Source organism: Strix aluco, chromosome 19 (genome assembly GCF_031877795.1).
Source record: "Strix aluco isolate bStrAlu1 chromosome 19, bStrAlu1.hap1, whole genome shotgun sequence".
Lineage (NCBI taxonomy): Eukaryota > Metazoa > Chordata > Aves > Strigiformes > Strigidae > Strix > Strix aluco.
This window is the reverse complement of record NC_133949.1, coordinates 12,886,366-12,906,848: the sequence shown is the minus strand read 5'-3', so window position 1 is coordinate 12,906,848 and position 20,483 is coordinate 12,886,366. Positions and strand designations below refer to the sequence as shown.

At 43.1% G+C, this 20,483-nt stretch overlaps 1 protein-coding gene across 1 annotated transcript in view; it reads right to left on the bottom strand.

Moving 5' to 3' along the window:
* Positions 1 to 221: 221 nt before the first annotated feature.
* PPM1E (protein phosphatase, Mg2+/Mn2+ dependent 1E) overlaps positions 222 to 20,483 on the bottom strand; it is a 70,391-nt gene continuing 50,129 nt past the window's right edge. The window contains exons 2-7 of the mRNA XM_074845495.1: positions 13,637 to 13,755; positions 8,855 to 9,054; positions 6,934 to 7,122; positions 6,089 to 6,232; positions 5,684 to 5,777; positions 222 to 5,409 (exon numbers count right to left, since the gene is read on the bottom strand). Coding sequence (XP_074701596.1) covers positions 4,343 to 5,409; positions 5,684 to 5,777; positions 6,089 to 6,232; positions 6,934 to 7,122; positions 8,855 to 9,054; positions 13,637 to 13,755 — 1,813 coding nt within the window. The 3' untranslated portion in view covers positions 222 to 4,342. The remainder of the gene's footprint in view (positions 5,410 to 5,683; positions 5,778 to 6,088; positions 6,233 to 6,933; positions 7,123 to 8,854; positions 9,055 to 13,636; positions 13,756 to 20,483) is intronic.

The following is a 20,483-nucleotide window of genomic DNA, read 5'->3' as shown; positions in this document are numbered from 1 at the left end:
GGGTGAGGGGTACTGAAGACTTATTTATGGAATTACAGCACAGTGTGAGTTAACAGCCCCTTCCCTTTTTGGCTGTAATGGGGGTCAGGCCCAGGGTGACACCCCAGAGACTGCCCGGGGCTGTGCTGAACTGCAAAAATCTGCTTTTACCCCAGGAAAGACACTTAATTCAAGTGGTGGTTGCTGTCCTTTTAACTCTTAAATAAACAGACTATCTGAAGTGTGGTTTAAATTACTGTTTTATTAAGATATTGGTAAAACTTCAACAGTTTTTCCTGTATAAACAGCTTTCATAAATAAAGTACGGATGACTAATACATGGTTATAACTAAACTCGCATGTGAACTGTAGAACAAGGTTGAAGGGGGAGGTCCCACCCCTGTGACAGCGTTAGCCGTCACTTATTTGCTTCATAAAGACCACGTGAGTTTCATGAACAAGATAACACAGAAAGGTCAACGGGAGCACCCAGGGACAACACACCTGGCTCTCGCCACACGCGCTGGTGCCGGAGGAGTTCTCGGGGTGAGCTCAGCCAGCTTCCCTTGTTCCAAGGTGGCTTCTAGAGTGAAGGAGAGAAAAGACCCAACAAAACGCGATTGTGACATACAACAGTTATACTAGACCCTAATAGGTGGGGTTGTATTTTGTTTCTTTAGCTTTAATGCTGGCAAGTACAGTGCGAGCGCCGGATTAGCGAGGACTGGGGAAGGATATGGACACGGACGTCTGAGGTTGTGTTAATGCTTCATTATTACTTATTGCACATGATACAAGGGTAGAAAGTTTCGTTCCTGTTGCACAGAGGCTACGAATTAAAGAAAGATTGCCCTAAATTGCAGGCGTGAACAAAGCTGCAGTATCCCCTCCCATGGCTTCGTTTACGTGACTAGTGCCGAGTGAATAAATTGTGCTCAAACAGCCCCTCATTTAGACCAATCTTTCTCATTTTTTGTCCCCCGCAGAACATTGCCAGGGTGGGGAGGATTTAGGGAGGAGATAGTGGACCTGAACTACAGCAGCCGTGTCTGTAAGCACAGAACTGGCGGTGCCTCACCGTATCTGCCCATAGGACAACGCGCTTCTCGCTGACACACAGTGTTCCAAAAACAGAGCAGAGTTTCTGTGAGGATGCACCACTATAAATGTGGCGTTAAGTTAAAGTCTGCTTTGACATTGTCCTTCAGTGTTACAATGCAACCGAAATCAAATACCGAATGGTTTGAACTTGCAAGGACAATTGATGGCACTTCTAGGTAAAGAAAAAGTTATATACATGCGTTTCCACCCACCTTTAGTGCAAATCGAAAGGGGTTAACAGCTCCCTGGTCTGGTGCTATACTGCTCTCTGCAACGCAGACATTCCTCAGAGTTGCACATTGAAAAAGTGTACACAGGAAACTACCAGCGTGGGGATCGCGGGGATCCCACTAGTACTCACAGTGAAGAGCTTACGAGCGAGTTTTGAGCAGCTTCAGACAAACCGCCTGGAGCCCGGTTCTCAAAACCAACACAATTTAACCAAAAAAAAAAAAAAAAAGTTTTCACTACCTACCTCCTAGTTCTGCAAACACGGTTAACACGTAAACTGAAAGTGATGCGGGTTGTGTTAACGCGGAAAAGGGATACTTCAGCTCTTTATTGGAAAGATTCGTTATACAAATTTCACCACCACTAAGATACACAATAAAAATACAAAACACAGGTCACAGACTGAATCTCAGTATCAACAGTTAATAAATACAATTAGATACTTTTATATTAGCCTAATATTTTTACATTGTCACCAGATAGACAATCAAAGTACGAGATACAGAACACTTAGATACCGTTAGAGAGGGATTATTGCTTACGTTAGCAAGCAGCAAATAAGGGCACAGGATTGTGAACTGAAGAGAACTACTTCCTATCACCAGTGGCATTAAGAGAAAACACTGCATTTCACAAAGCACTGCTTTTTTGTCTAGTGTGTAGAATCAAGAGCAGCATATATCAGACCAATAACCACTACTTTTAATATTATAGAACTTTAAAGGACTTACCTTACAAATGGTTCCTATCTACTCTATAAATATGCATTTAGTGAAGAAATGAACACTCGCTATCTATACAATGGTTTTACCTGACCACACTGGAACTACGATGGTAGATTTTTTTTTTTTTCTCCTAGCAAGATAAATGGCATGAGTCGCAGAATTATCGTTTATGAATCCACACCTAAAAAGCTAGATCCTTCCCAAAACAGCACACCTGCAGTCCAGTGCTCTTCAACTGCTCCTGCAGACTGGGAAGAAGTTTTATCATCCATCACGGCTTTTCATTCTAATTTACTCACACGAAGAATTGCACTTACACCACCTTTCTCTCTGAAGCACGACAGTCAGCTCTAAGATGGACCTTCAATGTGTCATTATTACTGTGGATAATTTAAAACGAAGGCACCGCAGAGATGCCCCAGAGTTGCATATTTTACCATTTCCTGGTTTCTCAAATTTCCTCAGTAAATCTGACTCGGAACATACGCTGCAGCTAAAGAGAACGTTGACAACAGCTAAGGCTTAATAAGATGACAGATAAGAGCCAATGATCCCGTAAGATTAAAAAAAAACTCTGAAAAAGATCAAAGGAATCTAAAGCCACACTCTGACTCCTGGTTTACTCACAAAGCCTTTTGCTATTCATCAGATTGCTTTTGAAATAGTGCATCAAAGATAGAAGCAGCGGAAATTGGCAGAATTCAAACCTTGCCATCTTGTTGTGTTGAATAATCTCCTGACTACTTAATATTAAAATACTTTGCAAACTCTAGCTAAGTACTAATACTGTTATTAAATCGTTACTGCTAAAATGATATGAATTGTACGATAAATGCCTATGAAGACTTACTTTATTCAAACTCTTCCAAATGTCTAACTGTAACAAAGAATAGTAACAGGATGTGTATTTAGTGGAGCTGACGGAATCGTCTGCTTACTTACGTCCCAATTAACCGCTCCCCTCAGGGTGCGACGTCACCTCGAGAGCAGGGAGGAGCTGGTGGGTCTGTTTGTTGCCCAGTTTGATAACTAACGCTCTGCCTACGAAAATAAGGGCGACTGACATTCCTCACTCTCCTTTCTAAGCCCAGGTTTAACCGAAGCAGAGCTCTGCCTTGTCAGGGAGTTCTCCCCTCTCCACTAAACCCCAAGCGCAGCCCCTGCTCCTGGGATTCTCCGGCAGCCCGGCCGCCGTTCCTACGCGCGCTGGAAACCGCCACGTTGCGGCAAGAAGGCGCCTTGTAGACACAGCGTCCTACCAGCCTTCCTGCTGCAACCGCAGATGAAATTACGCCTTCGCCGTCTAGAAATCACGACCGAAACCAAACAGCTCGTCAAATTGCTCATTATCTCTCGCAAGCAGTTCTCTGGTTTGACTGGTTGAGTGACAGTAGCGTTGTACTGAACATCTCCACAGATTGGTTTCTTTTAAGACCTGAGATGAAGTTACGGTGGAAAGAGGTTGGCTCAAAGCATTAAGCACAATCATGTTCAATTAAAACTAATTGAGAACAGTTTCCTAAACTGACAAACGAGAAAAATGCCACTAAAAGCACCAGAAAGATACGAAATTCCCTACACTGCACCTCTAGCCATAGGAAATAATTTTTTTAAAAACTACAAAAAACAGTTTTCTTCATATTCCACGTTTTATGTTGCATGAAAAAAAAAAAAAAAAAGGTAAATTATGAGTCTGTACCTCAATTGGAGTCTGAGAACAGAGTAGCAGGAGCTTAGTTTGTCCATTCCTAAGTTACCTGGTAAAACCCTGTATGGCTTTTAGTCATCTACCTGCAAAAGCGGATGTAATTTTCTAATTCACCTTAACGCTCGCCTGAAATAAACAGAAAGCAGAACACACACACACAAAAAAAAAAGCCCCCACACACCTTGACTTCTCTGGCAACTTCCCCCCCACTCTCACAAAATTTGGCAGTTCTAAACCAGAATCTTTCTTTCCATATTGCTCCACAGACGCCCCTCAGGCGGGTTCATCTTCCTGTGGTGTCACAGCCCGTTCCCCGCGCGCGAGAACCGGCTGTTGGGCTCCCACTGGTGAATGTGGCTGGGTACGTGCGGGTGGCCGGGTGGCTGTGGCACTGCTCAGGGTGGCACCACCACCAAACTTTATTGAGATTGAAACAACTACATTTGTTAATTCCTAGATCTATTTACACATGGGTTGAGCTTTGCAGGGGACTGGAGTAGAGTTCTGAAATGCCCACCTTTCGTCGCTTTCTGATGATGCCAGTTTTATTTTGGGAATGTCTACTTTGGGAGTCTGACGGGGGACGCGAGGGGGACGGTTACATTTTACAGCATTGATGAAGGTGTGAATCTGGTATACAATGACTTTGTCTTCGCATCAAAAACACGCTCTCACTGTCAGCGCTACGCCCAGCCAGCCTCCACCACGGGGAGCGTCTTACCCACAACCTCGTGCTACTGCGGCCCCGGACGGGCAAGGACAGCCTCGATCCTTCTAGATGGGAAGGCTCACGGGCCAAGAGCGGCACGTGAAACTTTGGTTTGAGCCTGGCTCCTCGTCGCCTCTTCCCGTTACAGAGCCGGAGGTGAAAGAGCAAAGCTCGTTTTCCCAAGGATTTGAACAGTTCCTCTTCCAGCCCACAGAAGATGGGGGATAAACCCTTCACCCTGTAGATGCTCGGCCCTGCAGCAGCCAAACCAAGCGGAGCGTGGTGCTCCCTGGGATCGCGCTGTCCACGCACTGACGGTGTGGTGCGCTCTGTTGAGTCGTTCTTCACTGCTAAGCTGATCAAATCGGCGCTCTTTGGTATGCCAGGACTAAACGCTTGAATTGGTGGCAGACATTTGGCACTCTGAGGTGTACTAGTTCCTGTTTTTGTCAGGTCTAAATAGCCTTGATCATCAAACAGGTTAATGCTGGACCCTATGCTTAAGCTAGTTCTGTCGGTGAAGGAATCCACTCGTCCTTCGTACCCTAGGTCTGCAGGTGCTGAGCACTGGTGCTGGGGCCACGGTCGTTTGCAGTCTCCATGGTTTTCCTTATCTTCCCCGTTGTCTTCTTGCCCACCTTGAAAAGAGTTCTCTGTCCAGTCCGACTCCTCGCTCACGTTGACTGCTGCGTTCATGTCCCTGAGAAATACCACAATGACAGTAATGTTGTCGCTGGAACCGGCGTCCCGAGCAGACGCCACTAATTTATGTGCTACCATGCTGCTGTCGCCATTATTCTCCTTTAGATGGTCAGCCACCACTTTGACTGCCTCATCGGGATTGACTGTGTCATAGAAGCCGTCGCAGGCTAGAATGAGGTAGTCTTCAGAGCCGTCTAGGACAGTGGAGGCAGAGTCTGCGTCCCCACAGATATATGGCTTGTGCTCAGCATCCCCTGTGGAAAAACACCACACAGAGACACCAGACTGTGGGTTTGCAGCCACAGCATCTGGAAGGCCTTTTATTAACACAGCACGGAGCTGATGACTCTTACCCCAAGTTAAAGCAATTATTTGGAAATTACTCCCTCAAACTGTAGAGGAAAAAAATAGAGGTTATCACCCACAGGTCTATCTTCAGCTGTACTTCAAATTTTGATCACTAGAAAAATTAAAGTTTTAATTAAAAAGAAAAGCAAACTGGAAAAAGGAATTGAAGCCCACTCTTACCAATAGCTCTGGAGACTGAGAGGCTCCCATTCACCCTCCAGGCTCCAAACCAGACCACACAGCCCCCAAGTGCCTCAATGCGCTTCTTCTCATCCTAAACAGCAAGGCAACACGAGAGGGGTTTGGACAGAGCGTTCAGTGCCGCCAGCGCACACCAAACATGCCCAGAAATACTTGGTTTTCACAAACACAGCACAGCGGGGGCTGCAGGCCCCAGCAGATGAGAAGAAAGGGTTTGCACACAAATCCACGCCAACTTCCAAACAAACTGGGATAACTGGAGCTGCCGCTCTAAGAGACCCCAGCAAGGTGACACTCCGTGTCCCAGCGTCCCACATAAAGCTGATTGCTGTCAGCTGCAGCAGTGAGGACTGCCCGGGTGTATTTAAAACGGGGTATTCTCACCTCTCGATCTGGTTTGTGGGGTTTCATCAGTTCCACAGCTTGGCCTCTCCTCACGAGCATAACCTGGGAGTCCCCAAGCCAGGCCACGTGCAGCATATTTCCTCGGATGAAAGTCACCACCCCGGTGGTTCCACAGCGCAGACTCTGGGGAGGGTGAAAAAAAACCAAAACAAAACCACCAGCCGTTTTAAATAAGCAAATAAGAACCATTTCAAAGCATTTTCTTGCTTAACTCGAGGACAAAACATGTTGATATTCCAACACTCAGCCTGTTCTGGGGAGGAATGGGCAGCTTTTCTTACTGCTCCAACTGTGCAGTAACAGCCCCTCAGAGCCAACATGGCCGGACACAAGCCATTGATTTTGCCCTGTGACATCCCCTGCCTTGGAGCCACGTTTCAGAAGCGGGGCTCTGCTAGGGAGCTGCTGCGCCACTGGTTTGACTTGGAATAGTTAAGAAGTGAGAGTTAACAGGTTGTTTCTAAAGGCATTTAAAAATTGTTGTTCTTTTGGTGTGTTAATGTTCTTGGAGGAAGGTTTCTTTGTAAGCTTCTGGAGTTCCCTGCACTTAACTCAGCCCTTGCATATGTTTAGGAGGCCTAGGGGTCAGTTACCCATTGATTTGTGCTTTCTGGAGCTAAGAAAAAGGTATGTTGTAGAAATTAGGGAAAAAAATACCACCCCGAGGACTAAACCTGGTTAGTTTGTGAACTTAAAAGCAGCAGCAGCGTCCTCCCAAATGAAGGGGGTGTGTGGGAAGCGGAGGCTCAGCGCCCGGAGCGCCCCTGCTGACAGAGGAGGTGGAGGTGAACGCTCTCAGAGCCCAGCCCAGGTCAGTCAGTCACCTCTCTGGCTGCCTTCTGCACAAAGCGCTCGTCGGTCACCCGGAACGCTCGGCACAGCGCTTCTGCCGGGTCGTGCTGGAACATCTCCTGGTGGACCATGTTGACGTGGAGGTGGATGGAGGCATAGATGGCAGCGTCCACGCCCCCGTGACCATCAAACACGGCAAAATAAGCTTGCTCTTCTTGGTCCTGTCAACGGAAACACATTGAGAAAACAACTCAGGGAAAAGCAATGCAAACAGCTAACTGGATTGTCTTAAAACTTTTGAACTTGAGATTTGTGGGGTCCTCATGAAATTGCACTTAGAGACAGAGTCTCCACTGGAAAAACAAACTACTCGGACCATCTTCACTGGCATTGATGGGAAATTCCACCTTACTGCTGATGAATTCTACCTGCAAACTGCAAGGGATGCCCGTGTGGCGCTCTCAGAGCTCCCTATGTCCCATTTGTTACAGTTCAGTCACTCAACTCAAATAGCAAGTGCCATTCTTATCAAATTGTGCAGCAGTTTTTGTGTGCAAAAACCATGGAGAGAGAACATCCAGTACAGTTTGCATGAAGTCTACATTAACCCACCAGGGATAAAATGCCAGTACAGTTAAAATGTGAAGCCAGCCACAGCCTCTGCTTTCATTCTTTTTTTAAAAAAAAAAAAATCTAATCCATATCACCTTGGATGCCTGTTTTTTTTTTTAAAAAACCTGTATGTACTCTTTCATCAGATAATTGTGATTACATTCACAAATCAAATACAGCAAAATCACTCATCTTCAAGTCAGTTTTCTCAACTTCCCCTTATCTGTTCAAACAGAGAAACAATGCTGTACCAAGAGACAGCAACTCCTGTGCCTACTCGTACATATAACACACCAACCCACTGTCAGCGCCAATTCAACCTTGACAGCCATCTCAATGACTAGAATATTTGTACATTGTAATTTTTAAGTAATGGGCTCCAACACAAATTGGAATAAGAAAGCTGACAATTGACAGGCAAAGGAAACATCTGCCTCTGTTTGCATTAATATTATTTAAAGGCAAGAACGTGGATGGGGCAGAAGATGGTTATTAAAGTGACAGGATGTAATAAAAAATCAATTATGCAGTAATCTGATCCTAAAGGTAAAATTCTTGCCACTTTCTTCTATTTGCCTTTCTTCAGTGTCCAGTTTTATATCTGAAGGAGGAGCAGGCATGAGTGTTTGACCGATGGCCACGTAAAGTAATTAATGGAGGGAAGTCTGGCCCCAGTTCCACCAAACTACTCATGGTGCTAGATTCCTGTGTGAACTGCACCCCATTCTCCTATAAGTTTTGGGGTTTGTTTTGGGTTTGTTTTTTGTTTTTTGTTTTTTTTACTTTCTTTCCTTATTCTTGTTTTTGGCTTCTTCCTCCTAAGAGAAAGGGTTGACAAGCAGGACAGACCCACCCCTGTAGACAACTGGTTTCAGTGATGAACTGTAAGGTGAACTGCTTCCCATTTCCATGAGCAATCCTCTTCTACACCTGGGCATCTGCAGCCAAAGAGAAGCTCACACCTTGATTTATCGCATGGTACAAGGCCATCAGTTGCTGCTCACAGAAGTAGGGCTGCTTTCTGCACGATGGCAGGTCAGTCCTTCAGCCACTGCATGAGTGGCTACCTCAGGGTGGGCCAGATACAAACTTTACTTAGATAATATTTCACCAGAAGCCTTGAAAATTGCCCTGCGTAGAAACTGCATGTCACACTGCTGCTATGGTTACAGAACATCAACTGACCTAACTAAAGACCGGGTTTGTCTCCTGACTGTCAGTCCTCCTCAGGTCCCTCACAGGTATGGCTTTTGTTTTCACAGCAGAAGGCTACCTAAGTTTCCCCAGGAATAGAAACTGTACATAGCATATGCGTCTGTCTTCCACACGATCTCTTTTTACCTCAAGGTTGAAGAGCATGTTGAAGTCCGGGATGCAGACGTGCTTGTCTTCCATCTTCCTGCGCATATTCTTGATGGCATGGATGGACGTCTCGTAGTAGCGGTGGGGCTTCGGCTGGAGTGGAAAGTCTTTCACCCAGTTGCTGCAGATCTCATGCAATTTGCTAAAAACTACGCGGGCTAGCTTCACTGTCTCAATCTCTGGGGAAGGCAAAAACCACAAATGAAAGGCTAAGTGTTATTAAGTGGGAATTTTTTTCTTGCATACATTACAAAGATGAAACAAAGACCATTTTAGCTGAGCAGTTGAAATGGATGTCAGCAGGGAAATTCTGGGCTCTGATGCATAAAAAGAGGAAGCCAAACTGACCATAATCAGCATTCATCATTGTTTGTTTGTCTTTTTAACTTAAACATTCCCCTGTGCCTTTGGGGAACTCATTTGTGGCGTCAGAAGAAATGAAAAGCAAGTACGTTTCCCTCAGCATTTGATCCCCTGCGTCGCTCTGCACAGGGCGGGTGCAGCTGTGCCACCGCAGCTCTGATAAGGACTTTGTCATGGCATATAGCGTCACATACAAACCCCACAATCCATTACAGTGATGGCTTGGGTTTAGACCAAACTATCTATTCCAAACAACACCTCACTGCAGAACTGAGGCAATTCAGTGGTAAATAATCTACAGAAATGAATAGCGTTACTTTAAGATGTTTTGGTGGGGTACACATCCAGTACCTTCTTAGTTTCATAACGTTATTTCCAGATTCACGACTAGACAGTGCGTCAAAGAAATCTGCATGAGCAAATGAGAAAACCATAAAGGTCTTCAATTTAAGAAAATGCTGAACTGTCACTCCTGAGAAATTGTAATTTTAAAATGTGAAAACTCGGGCACTTGACAATTGTTCTGAAATGCAGGGGAAGAAAACAGGAAGTAAGCATCAGAGCTGAACACACCAGAATCTCTTTGTTCATGATCATTCACCAGAGATCTTCAAAGCCAAACGGCAGCAATCCACGAGTGTCAAACGTTCCTGGAGGAGGAATGGCTCAAATACAGGGACTAGAGGGGAGAGTTACAGCATCTCTCAGTTCACAGCAATTCTGTGAAGAACCTAAAAGCAGCATTTACTAACTTCTGTACTAGGTCTACACAAGATGTGGGCTACAGTGATCAGGGGGCCAAGATCCTTAGGAGCAAGATATATTCCCAGCTCTGTTGAGTATGAGTTGGTTCAAGCTTGATCTGCAGGAGCAGCCATGAAGCCAGAAATAAGCTATAGACATAATCCAAAGGAGGAGTCTTAGCATCTTGATCACACAGCTTTAAAATAAGTGGTGGAAATCAAATGACTGGGTCATCCCACCACTGCCATAGTAACAGGCACCAATTCCCCCACAACACCTCTGCTGCTCTCACCAGTGCCACCAGAAATCTCTTTACTGGGTAATATAATTAAAGAGGGAACACATACAGCCTGGCATGTCCAAATGATATTTTCCAGAAGCGAACCCCACAGACTCGCTCTGCCATTTCCTTCCACTGGGCACATCCGAAGGGAAAGGGTGGACATTCAGTGTCACCTGGCTGTTACGCTTCAGAGCGTCCCTCTGAAGGGGGGAGGGAGGGAGGAAACCCATTGGCTGTGCCGAGACACTGAGCACCCTTCCCAGCAGGGAGTGTGCGTAGTGTCAGCATCATCAATAATTGCTCTGGAGGTTAAAACAGGAGAAAGGCCCACAACAGTTAAACCACCCCCTCACAGCTGTAAATTACTCATCAATTGTTAATGTTGCAGCGCTGAGCCAGAGCTGACTCAGCTGTCATTGCGGTTGTGTCATGGAGAATTTCATTTCCCTCCTGCTGCTCCAAAATCCCCAGTGTTGGAAGTAGCGCTTAATTGTACCACAGCTAAGTGGGAAATCCAGCTCAGGCATTATTGTTCCCGAAGACGACTGACTTCTTTTAGGGCAAAATTAGGGTATAAAGAATACCAGTAATCAGATTCTGCTTTTTACTACCTAAATTTTGAGGCCTTTCTTGAAAATGCAGACAGTATCACAACAGGGATCAGTACCCAGGTTTGTAGACATGTCATCAAGCCAAGGACCAAGGTCTTAATCTAAGAACTCAAGTTTCTGACTAGTCAGTGACCTCTTTGTGTCTTGGCTATAGTAACCCCATCTCCTAGTACCTGCAGAGACGGGGTAATGGGACTTTGTGATTTGCTTTGTGAAGTCTGCCAGACGTTTTAGATACCTTCACCGTGTAATGTGGTCCTACTAACCAGCCTCCTTTAGTGGTTCCTTAACAATGCTGAACCCCCACGTGAATATCTTTCTCCACAAAAAAGGAAACTAAATGTTCTTAACCTGACCTTTCAAAAAAGGAAATCGAATGTCTTTCAGTTCTCATGGAAGCTCTCTTGCTTCTCTCCAGTGCAACTGGAAGAGAAGAATCAGTCCTGGCCTATGACTCTTAGACTCTGGTCTTGAGATCCAAAGACACGTGGTCACCCCAAATATAACAGGTCCATATTCCTGCATTCCTACATTTGTGGACTCCAGTTTTTCTTCTTTTATGATTAGCATTCTTCTTTCATAAAGCTTCTAATTTCCTTTCCACCAGCACACCAATAACTGCTTTTACCACTCCTAAGTATGCAATACGATTTGTCACGTTGCAATTCTCAGAGTCACTAAGGAAATTTGGAATATTTTTTTTTTCTTCTAGCAAAATCAAACTTGAGGCAAATCAGGTAAATGTCTCCTTGTATTATTCAGAGTAAAAATCTTTGTGTGTTCATAAGAAAAACCGACATAGAACTGGATATCAAAACCTGCCAGCTAAATTCAGCTTGGTTTCACGTTCTACTGCAGTCCAAACATCATTAGGATAAACAGTGAACTCTGAGCACAAAACTTCAAGATGTATAAATCCCATTTTCATCACCTGCTACAGTTCCCTTTGTTTTCTTTCAAAGCATGAAAGTCTGCCTATATGGTACCCGTAGGTCCTTCATCTGTTGCAGCTCTCTTCTGAGCAACTAGCCCCGGTGTCTCGAAGGACTCCTACTCAGAAAGTGAGCGAGAAAGGAGTTGCTGACCTTTTGCAATGAAATCTCCTTCAGTCCTGCATGAATCCCCCCAGTTTTGTTACAATTTTCTCTAGCCAAAGCTTGCATCACTTGAGCTAATGCTCCATTTTGAAAATTATCATTATGGTGTATTATTTAAAATTGTAGTATTCGTATGAAACCACTGCTTTCCCACGGTCCAGAAGATGTTCTGTTTCTTCCTCTCCCCCTTTATCTTCATATTTGAACACTTTACATTGCATCTATAAAGGTATATTTTATTTTCAAGTACCTTCATTATGACAATTCACCTCAACATACTGCAGCTGGAGTCATATTTTTAGTGCCTGCTCCAGCCTGTACACATACCAATCCATGTTTGCATCTGTGTATTACAGATTTAGATACATTTAAGTGGCAATTTCTGTAGGTGTGAGGATTTTGTGGTAGTTTTTTATTTCTTTTTCTTTTTTTGTTGAACTCTTTAGATATTCTGTGTGGAGGCTTAGTCAACATTTCCTTGGAGACTGTCAAATATTTATGCAAGTCTCAGAGATCTCAATTTGAAATTAATGAAGGCTGCTCAGCCAGAACAATGACAAATCTATTCCATTTACCTGCTCAGCAGGAGGAGGCAGCAATACCTACAAAAAAGGAACCCAGAGCATATTTTTCTGTTTCTCAGGTTTCCAAAGGCCTCTGAGAAATACAGCAGAATCTTCCTGGAAGAGCCAGATTTATATATCCTACTTATCCTCAGAATCATTTATTTATTTTTTTATCAAAAAAGGATGGAATAGACAAAAGTGGTTTGGTGGCTGTATTTTCAAGATCAAATGACAGAATTCTTCTCAATACATGTGAGAAACATTGTCCTTCATTGTAATGAGCACCCTAGAAGGTGTTTCAAAAGGTTATTTAGGTCAGCAGAATCCCGAAATGACTTAGGGTGCATGGCTTTGAGCTGGATGCTGCAAAAATCTTGTTAGCCAACACAGATAAAAGAAGAAAGGAAATTTTCCTTGTAAGCATGAAGTATCTTTGTACTATCCTTTGCTAAAACTATATAAAAAAATTACAAACCACAGTAAAAACTATATTGATTGAAATGATTCGGAATTAAATTCTCTCTTCACATGTATATTTGACTTTGCTCTAAGGATGAAGGAGGACAACTGGTACTCGCCAGCAAGCAGCAGGACCACACAGTCTAAAGTGCTTATAAAGAAATTCAGGGCCACCAGATACAGTCTTATGAAGGTGCACTTAAAAGAAAGGAGTGATTTCCACCTGGTCTTAAGGAGCAGGAGTTTGATAAAATAGAAGTACAGATACAACCAGAGAAAGGCATTTAAAATAGAGAAAGAATTCAATAGTAAAACTAGGCAAGATTCAAAGATGAGAAAGCTCTAAGACATTGGCCACTAACTCTATCAGGAGTGGTGGTGAATTCTCCATTAATCTTTTTACATTGATGTGGAATATTCCTTTACAAGAAATCTAGTCCAATTTCATTTAGCTAGTTGGTAGAAGCAACTAATTTGAAGAAATCTAGTACCATTCAAGTGGTCAGGCCAGATGGATCACTGAAGTCAATGCTGACTTTAAAGATCTATGAATTACCTGCAAAGTGTTCCAGTATAGACTATCAATGAAAGATCCACACCATGTAAAATTGTGCATTATCATGTGCAGATGTACTTACGTATGATCCCATCTGCGTTGTCCACATGCTTTGGTAAATAGTGTGCTGAAAGATCACTCTGAAGGACTTCATCTGAAGTTGCTCTAGCTAGAGCAGCAGCCAAAAATGAAGGGCAATTACTGGAAAAGAAAAAAAAAACAAGAAGAAATGCACAAAAAGATATTTTAATCTGATTTAGCAAGGTAACTTGCAGTCAGGGAAATACATAACATTATTTTCTATAAACAAACAGGAATTTGAACCAATATTTGTAAAACTTCCGATTCTCCTTTGCTAGACAGCACCACAACCCTGCAGCAAGACCTCAACCTCACCATGTGGATCTTAGTAACCCTGTTTCACTCTTAGGTTCCCTGTTCCTTAAGTTTTAATGTTCCATTTCGTAAGCTCTCTGCAAAGGTTTTTCAAATCTAAACTTGAACCCCCTACAGAGTCTGTCATGCAACCCTTGCTTAGCATACATTTGCTACATGTGCATTACACACTTTTATCTTAAGCCCATTCCACCCAGTTTCTCCTAAGAATTGGAGTCAGGATTCCAAAGGGTAAGAGAGTCCTCAGATTTCAAATTGTCCAAAAGCTCACCAAGGGACACTGGAAGTTAAGGCAAAGCCATAAGAGGTATGCAGTTGACGTGCATAAGGTTAAAAAGCTCCCTCGTGAATGATCTCTATCAAGAGTAAAGTGGCTTTAACTCACTGTAGCTTAATTAAGCCTGATATCTCCCAAGGTTAATTAATCTATAGCAAACCAAAGCCACTTTAATGTACATTCTCTCATTCACGAGTTTAATACCTCTTAATTTATGCACGACTTTGTATTTCCCATTGGTCTGCCTTAACTTCTCCAGGTGTCTCTTGCTGACGCAGCCTGAAACTTCCAGTTTCCGTAGTTGTCATCAGGGGTAACAATGTCCTCCATCAGACGCGTCTACCACTGCAGGACTGCGCAGAGACATACGAGCTAATTTCAGCCTCAGAAACCACCCATCAACAACAGAATTCTGCATCAGGTAATCCAGGGAACGGGCAAGACGCACATATACTTCCTTAACCTATTTCCTCTGCTTAGGCCCAGTAAGTCTGTTCACATGCTTTTAGCACGGTTGGAGAGGGGGCGGCAGCCTGGAAGCATCAGTCCAACCAGATCCAGAGCAGAAAAACTTCTACACACGAATCCGGACTCATCAGACTTCGTTCTGGAGCCTGAGACGCACATGGCGACCGTCACTTGCATTCACATTTGGTTCACTGCCCAGGAAAGCCAACTGCCACCCTCAACTGGCCCACGTGCCATAGCTTCAGCAGAGAAATCCGAATTCCAGGAAAAAAAAAAAAAAAAATCAGATTCGCTACACTTTGGTTTTTTTGAAAAGCCATTTTACCATGAAGTTTTCCAGATCCTTGTACCAAATGCTGCTACAAACAGTAAGATTATGTAGCAGATTTATAAAACGCACACAAAATAAGTCCTCTGACCCTCATTATTTACTATTCGACATATCTATAAATTATTTAAAGATAAGATTAGCAATAAATAGCTTTGTCCAAGTGATAGATTGCCACGAGACAAGCTCTGACCCTTGCAGTTACGCAGAAAGCCACTCGTACTGCGTTACTGCACCATCTGTAAGAGTATTTCCTCGAACGAGCAGCTGAGCATTCTGCTCACGAAGCACCTCCAAGCCTCAGCAACGTGCGCGCTAATGAAGCACGACTGCTGGAGGAAATCAGCTGTCTTAGGACTGGCTCTTCCCAGCACAACCCAGGAACTCTGATCCTATTTACATACAGCAATGCCCGGTGGTAAGAGTAATCAGCAAGAGGAAAACACACCGGGACCTCCGTTACTTCTGCTGTGTGTAGAAGCTGATTTTCTAGCTCGTCTTGTCCGCCTTTATTTAGCTCACAAAGAGCAGGTTTTTCATTTCTATTATTAGCTCCAACACTCCAGAGCAGTGAGACTGGTTACTGTTCATGTTACATGCAATTTCCATGTTACAACAAAGCGAGAGATTGCGATGCCAGGGATAGAATAATTACGCCAGCAGTTATAAACACCGGGAGGACAGCGTTCTGAAAAAATGCAGAAAAGATTAAGGTTCAGCCTAAATAACACGCAGCAGAAGAATCCGTGCTGAAAGCGTTTACAGACACAAGCCAGACAGCTCGCTTGGGGCACAAACGTAACAGGCTGTGCTAGCACCTGCAGCCATCTGAGCTTGTGTCCCCGTCCAAGGCTTACCCTCACCAGCTCAGTGCTGGAACTTTCTAGGAAAACCAAACTGGTTTTGTGTCACTTATAAACAACCGCTCAGGAACATTGACTGATGAGCAAAGAGGGAACCAGGTTAATAACTGAGGCATCCACAATTGCTAAATTAGACACTCAGGATCTAAACAGCAGAGAAAAAATCGTCCTGACATGAGGAACCTCTGCTCTGCCTGGGCTTGGAAGGTGGGAAGGCCACGTCCCTGAAGACCCAGAGTCATGAACATTCTTATCTGAAATGCTAGATAATATTTTAACTGTAGTGACAGATTACAAAATAGAAAGGTGCATTTATAGTGTATGGAGCTGGTCAGAGTATTTCCCCAATCAGCTCCAAATGCTATTTACATGTCCCTACAGCCAATGCTAGCAATTTCACACAGGAGCTCTTTATCCAGCCAAAGAGTGAATTTCCATTACAATACTAAACCTACACAAAAAGCCGCTAAAGATGTTATTAGATAAATTAGAGGATTTTAAGTACATCCTTCCTGATTCTCTGGCAGCGTGGGTGTGTTTAGAACACCCACAGTTGCATTGCAGCAATCCTGGAATAACTCTTCTAAGGTAATAAATCAAGCCTAAAAGTGGGCCGTTTCCATCAATTAAGTTTGAGAAAAACAGTCTGAAGTGGGCTTAACTGAGCCCACATATTATTATGTTACCAGCTTAACACACAACTCTGCTTCTTCCTGATAGCATTGAAGTGGTGAAGACTTTCCAAACATTTTCTCTGTGCTCTGGATCTAATATAATGTCCCCTACTAAAAAAAAAAAGAGATGGCAAATTTAAAATTCTTGCTGCATGAAAGTTCGCCATTGGGGTTTGAGTAATTTAGCAATTTGGGGGAAAAGGTAGAGAAAATAAATCAACTGAAGGCTTTTCTTCTACGTCTGGCCACTCTTGGTCCTAATAATAACAGCTGCCTGCCAAAGAATTAATTGCCCTTGACATTTGTTCAGCACAAAGCTTCTTATGTAGCCGTTACAGGACTATGCCATGTAAGCAGGGAAGTGACCAGATGCAGACAGATGACTTCCTCTTCCTCATTAGCACAACTCAAAATTTACTTCTCTTACTTGGCTCCTGAGAGGACTTTAGTTGAATTCCTTCTCCCCTTCAAGGAGTAGCAGACTGCACTGGAGGGTTTTTTTACTTCTTTTAAACTAGATTAGATGTTGAAGCCAAACCGCTATTGGGACACTTCGTTATTGTTACACCAAGACCAAAGAAGAATCAGGCCTAGGATCTTTGTTTTTATGACGAAAGTGAACATTCAGGTGAGCACCTACAGCATCCCACAAAACAGCAAAGACCCCCACTCGAGCGAGCAGACTTTGCCACACTGGTAGTCCTCATCTGTCCTCACATCTTTTATGCAAAACAAGAAGTAGGAGACAGGAGGACATGGGAGGTGCATTGCATCTCGCTGCTGGCGTAACTAAGGATTACCTGTCGGCTGCTGAAAATAAATTCTTCTGCCACATTCTAGATGCTCAAATGTTATTAGTCATCAAGTTATGACAAATTGAAACTGGGAGGGCACGATCTTGTTTAGCAGAGAGCTGAGAGCTAGAATGCCTCTGTCTATTCATAGCCGTGCCACTAATTCAGCAGCTGACCTTGGACGAGTCACTTCACCACTCAGACCTTGGATTCCTCATCTACAAACAAGGGATGAAAATGTCATTTCCTGGGGGAGAGGAGGAAGGCTGTAGAAGGCTTATTTCAGTGTTCGTAAAATACTCTGAGATTTCTAGATAAGAGCACAACTGAAGTGAAAAACATCAAGATGATAGTGGGAGATTATTTTCAATCTATACAAGATTTATGGAGCTTTCATACTTTTTTCTCGCTCCATATTCTCTGTTTTCATACGCTGCCAGAAGCGCTAAGTGGAATACACAGGCAAACAACAGCTCTAGACACGCAGGTTTAGTCTGAAGCAGGCAGCTAACTCACAGTCATAAACAACTGCACGTCGTAAACATTTTTAGAAAAGCTGATGCATCTCTAAAGGGGAAAACCAGGAAGGACAGACATCAAGTTCTTAAAACTCGATAATGCTGGTGTTCCGGGAGCATTAGCACTGCTGATGGAAGAACAATGCTACAGGCACATTACTGCCCCTGACCAAAATACACAATCGAGGGCCACCAGTGCTGAAAATATTTAACAGTGTCATGGTCTGCTGTAAGTGATGAGGCATCACTAACCCAAACAAAGCAGGAAAAATGGACCAAAACGTACTGGTGCCTTTCAAAGGCCAAAATGGTCAGTAAATCACAAACCATACAGTGTTCCTATTACCTCAGGAATCCCCTGACACTACAGAACAGCAATTGTTTTAGTTAGAATGAAACATGATTTAAATAGAAATGCTATTCAATCTGTTGAAACACAAAACAAATCCTCAGGCAAACAGTATAAAGCATCGTATATAGTTTCACACAGTAATCCAAGACCAAGAACATGACCTGAAAAGAACCAAGTCCAGCACATTCCCATAAGACCTATAATATACTGTGTTAGTCAAAGACTTTGTAGGGATGACAAGCTAACTGCACCCGTTCCAAAAGGCATTACACTAGGGATGCAGTTTGGTAAACACTCCTGTGTTAATGTGGCCTGTTGCAAGTTCTTGTTAGAAAGCAAGTTTTGCAAGGTTCAATTTAAGAAAAACCTCGTTTGTCCCCAGCCTGTATTTACAAAACACTCCAAAGTCTCATGAGACTTCTTCCAGATGGAGCTTCTGATACAGCCTGGAAGCTCTTTGAAGAAGCCTTTAAAGTCTTCATTATTGAAAGTTCCCAAGCTGTGAACTGCAGCAGTAATGAGCAGAGAAATTCTTTGGGAAGGTCCTTTGGCTGTTTACCCAGCCCTCCCTTCAGCTGACTCCTGTTTCAGTGGCCATCCAGAAAGACAGGGTACCAGCTTCTGTTTGTCTCCTAACTCCTGTAAGTCAGACAGGACTCAGAGAAGGACTCGGGGAGGAATATTCTGTTAAGCAGCCTTAGACCCCAAAATGATTATGGATGTATCATCTAATATTCTATTTCCAGCTTTTGTCTCTGCAAGTTCTCCTCTCCTTACTCTCTCCTGCAAGCTCACCGCTCTGCTCTGCCCTGTGCTGTTCCGCTGCTTTGCACAGCTGGTGAAAGTTTTGATGCTTATTTAAAACCTGGTCACGGTGGACAAATGGAGTATGGGGGGTTTTTTTTCCTAACACTTCGTGAAACCCTGCACTAGATTTTAGCTGCTGCAATGAGTTACTAAAAAAAACCCAGCACACACACACAAAAAAAGAAACAAACAGAAAAAACAGTGCACCTTTTAAAAGATTGCATAACCAAAGCTCCTTGAGAAGTCATTTGAGCTGGCAGCGTTGAGACAGTAAAGATGCTTGATAAATCTGTTTGAAGGAGCTGAAAATGTGCTACACAAGGAAGCTGCTATCTATAGGCTTCACAGAGACAGCTGCCTGGTCACATTCAAAATGCTTCTGTCCTTGCAGTGACAGTTGTAAGCAACAGAAATATAATACACAATCATCACAAAAATATGCTCTTTCTGATGTGTTTACCATGCCCATATTCTATACAGACACTGCAGTGCTACCTCTTTTTTACCAAATATTTAACCTTTTGCATTGTGCTGACTGCCGTATTTTAGAGAGTATGATCAGGTTTATAGAGATATTTTCCTGCAGTTAAGTCTATCTTAACTGGACATCAAAAAAAAAAAAAAACCACCAAAAACCCCAGAGATGCCCTGCTAATCAGATAACACCTTCAAAAGCTGGATTAAGATGCTTCAACATAGCAATCAGACTTTCAGCATTTGTCACTGTATTTATTTTGTAATAGCTGTATCTTACTTGTGAAATCATTTACAGAGCCTAAGGTCTCGAAATGTCCTGAAGACTCCACAGATAAATATACTGAATGAGAATGAAATTACTTTTGTAGGAACAATAATTTCCCTTTGCAAGTTCTTACTAGGCTCAAAGATTTTGCTGATGGTGAATAATACAAATTATCAATTTAGTTGCAAAACTGAAAGTCTATCTTGTAAAATAGAATACAACCTTTTATGAAGCTCATATTTGACAGCTATGACTAAGATAGGTAAAAATACTTTATAGTCTCAATTTTAAAATAACCACCTTAAAAAAAAACGCCAAAAGAACAACAATTTTTAAATGCCTTTAGAAGCAACCTGTTAACTATCCCTTGTTAACTATTACAAGTCAGACATTAGTTTTGACTTGTTCACAAATTAAGATCTGTGATAAAAACATGTTCAAATTCTTTCCTCATTTTTTAATGAGATAGAGTCAACAAAATAGTCTCTCTAGTAAAGGATATGTGAAATGGGTATGAATGGAAACCTCTTGGAAATCACGTTTGGCAATCCGATGGGAAACATTTGCAAAACCACAGAACTGGATCATGAGTGCGTTGGCACTGATCCCGTAAAAGAGCTCAGGTGCTGCACTCATCTATCAGGGGTTTTTGATAGGATATTATACATAAGGAAGTAGAGAAAGTGCTGTGCTGCATGGCATAACAAACT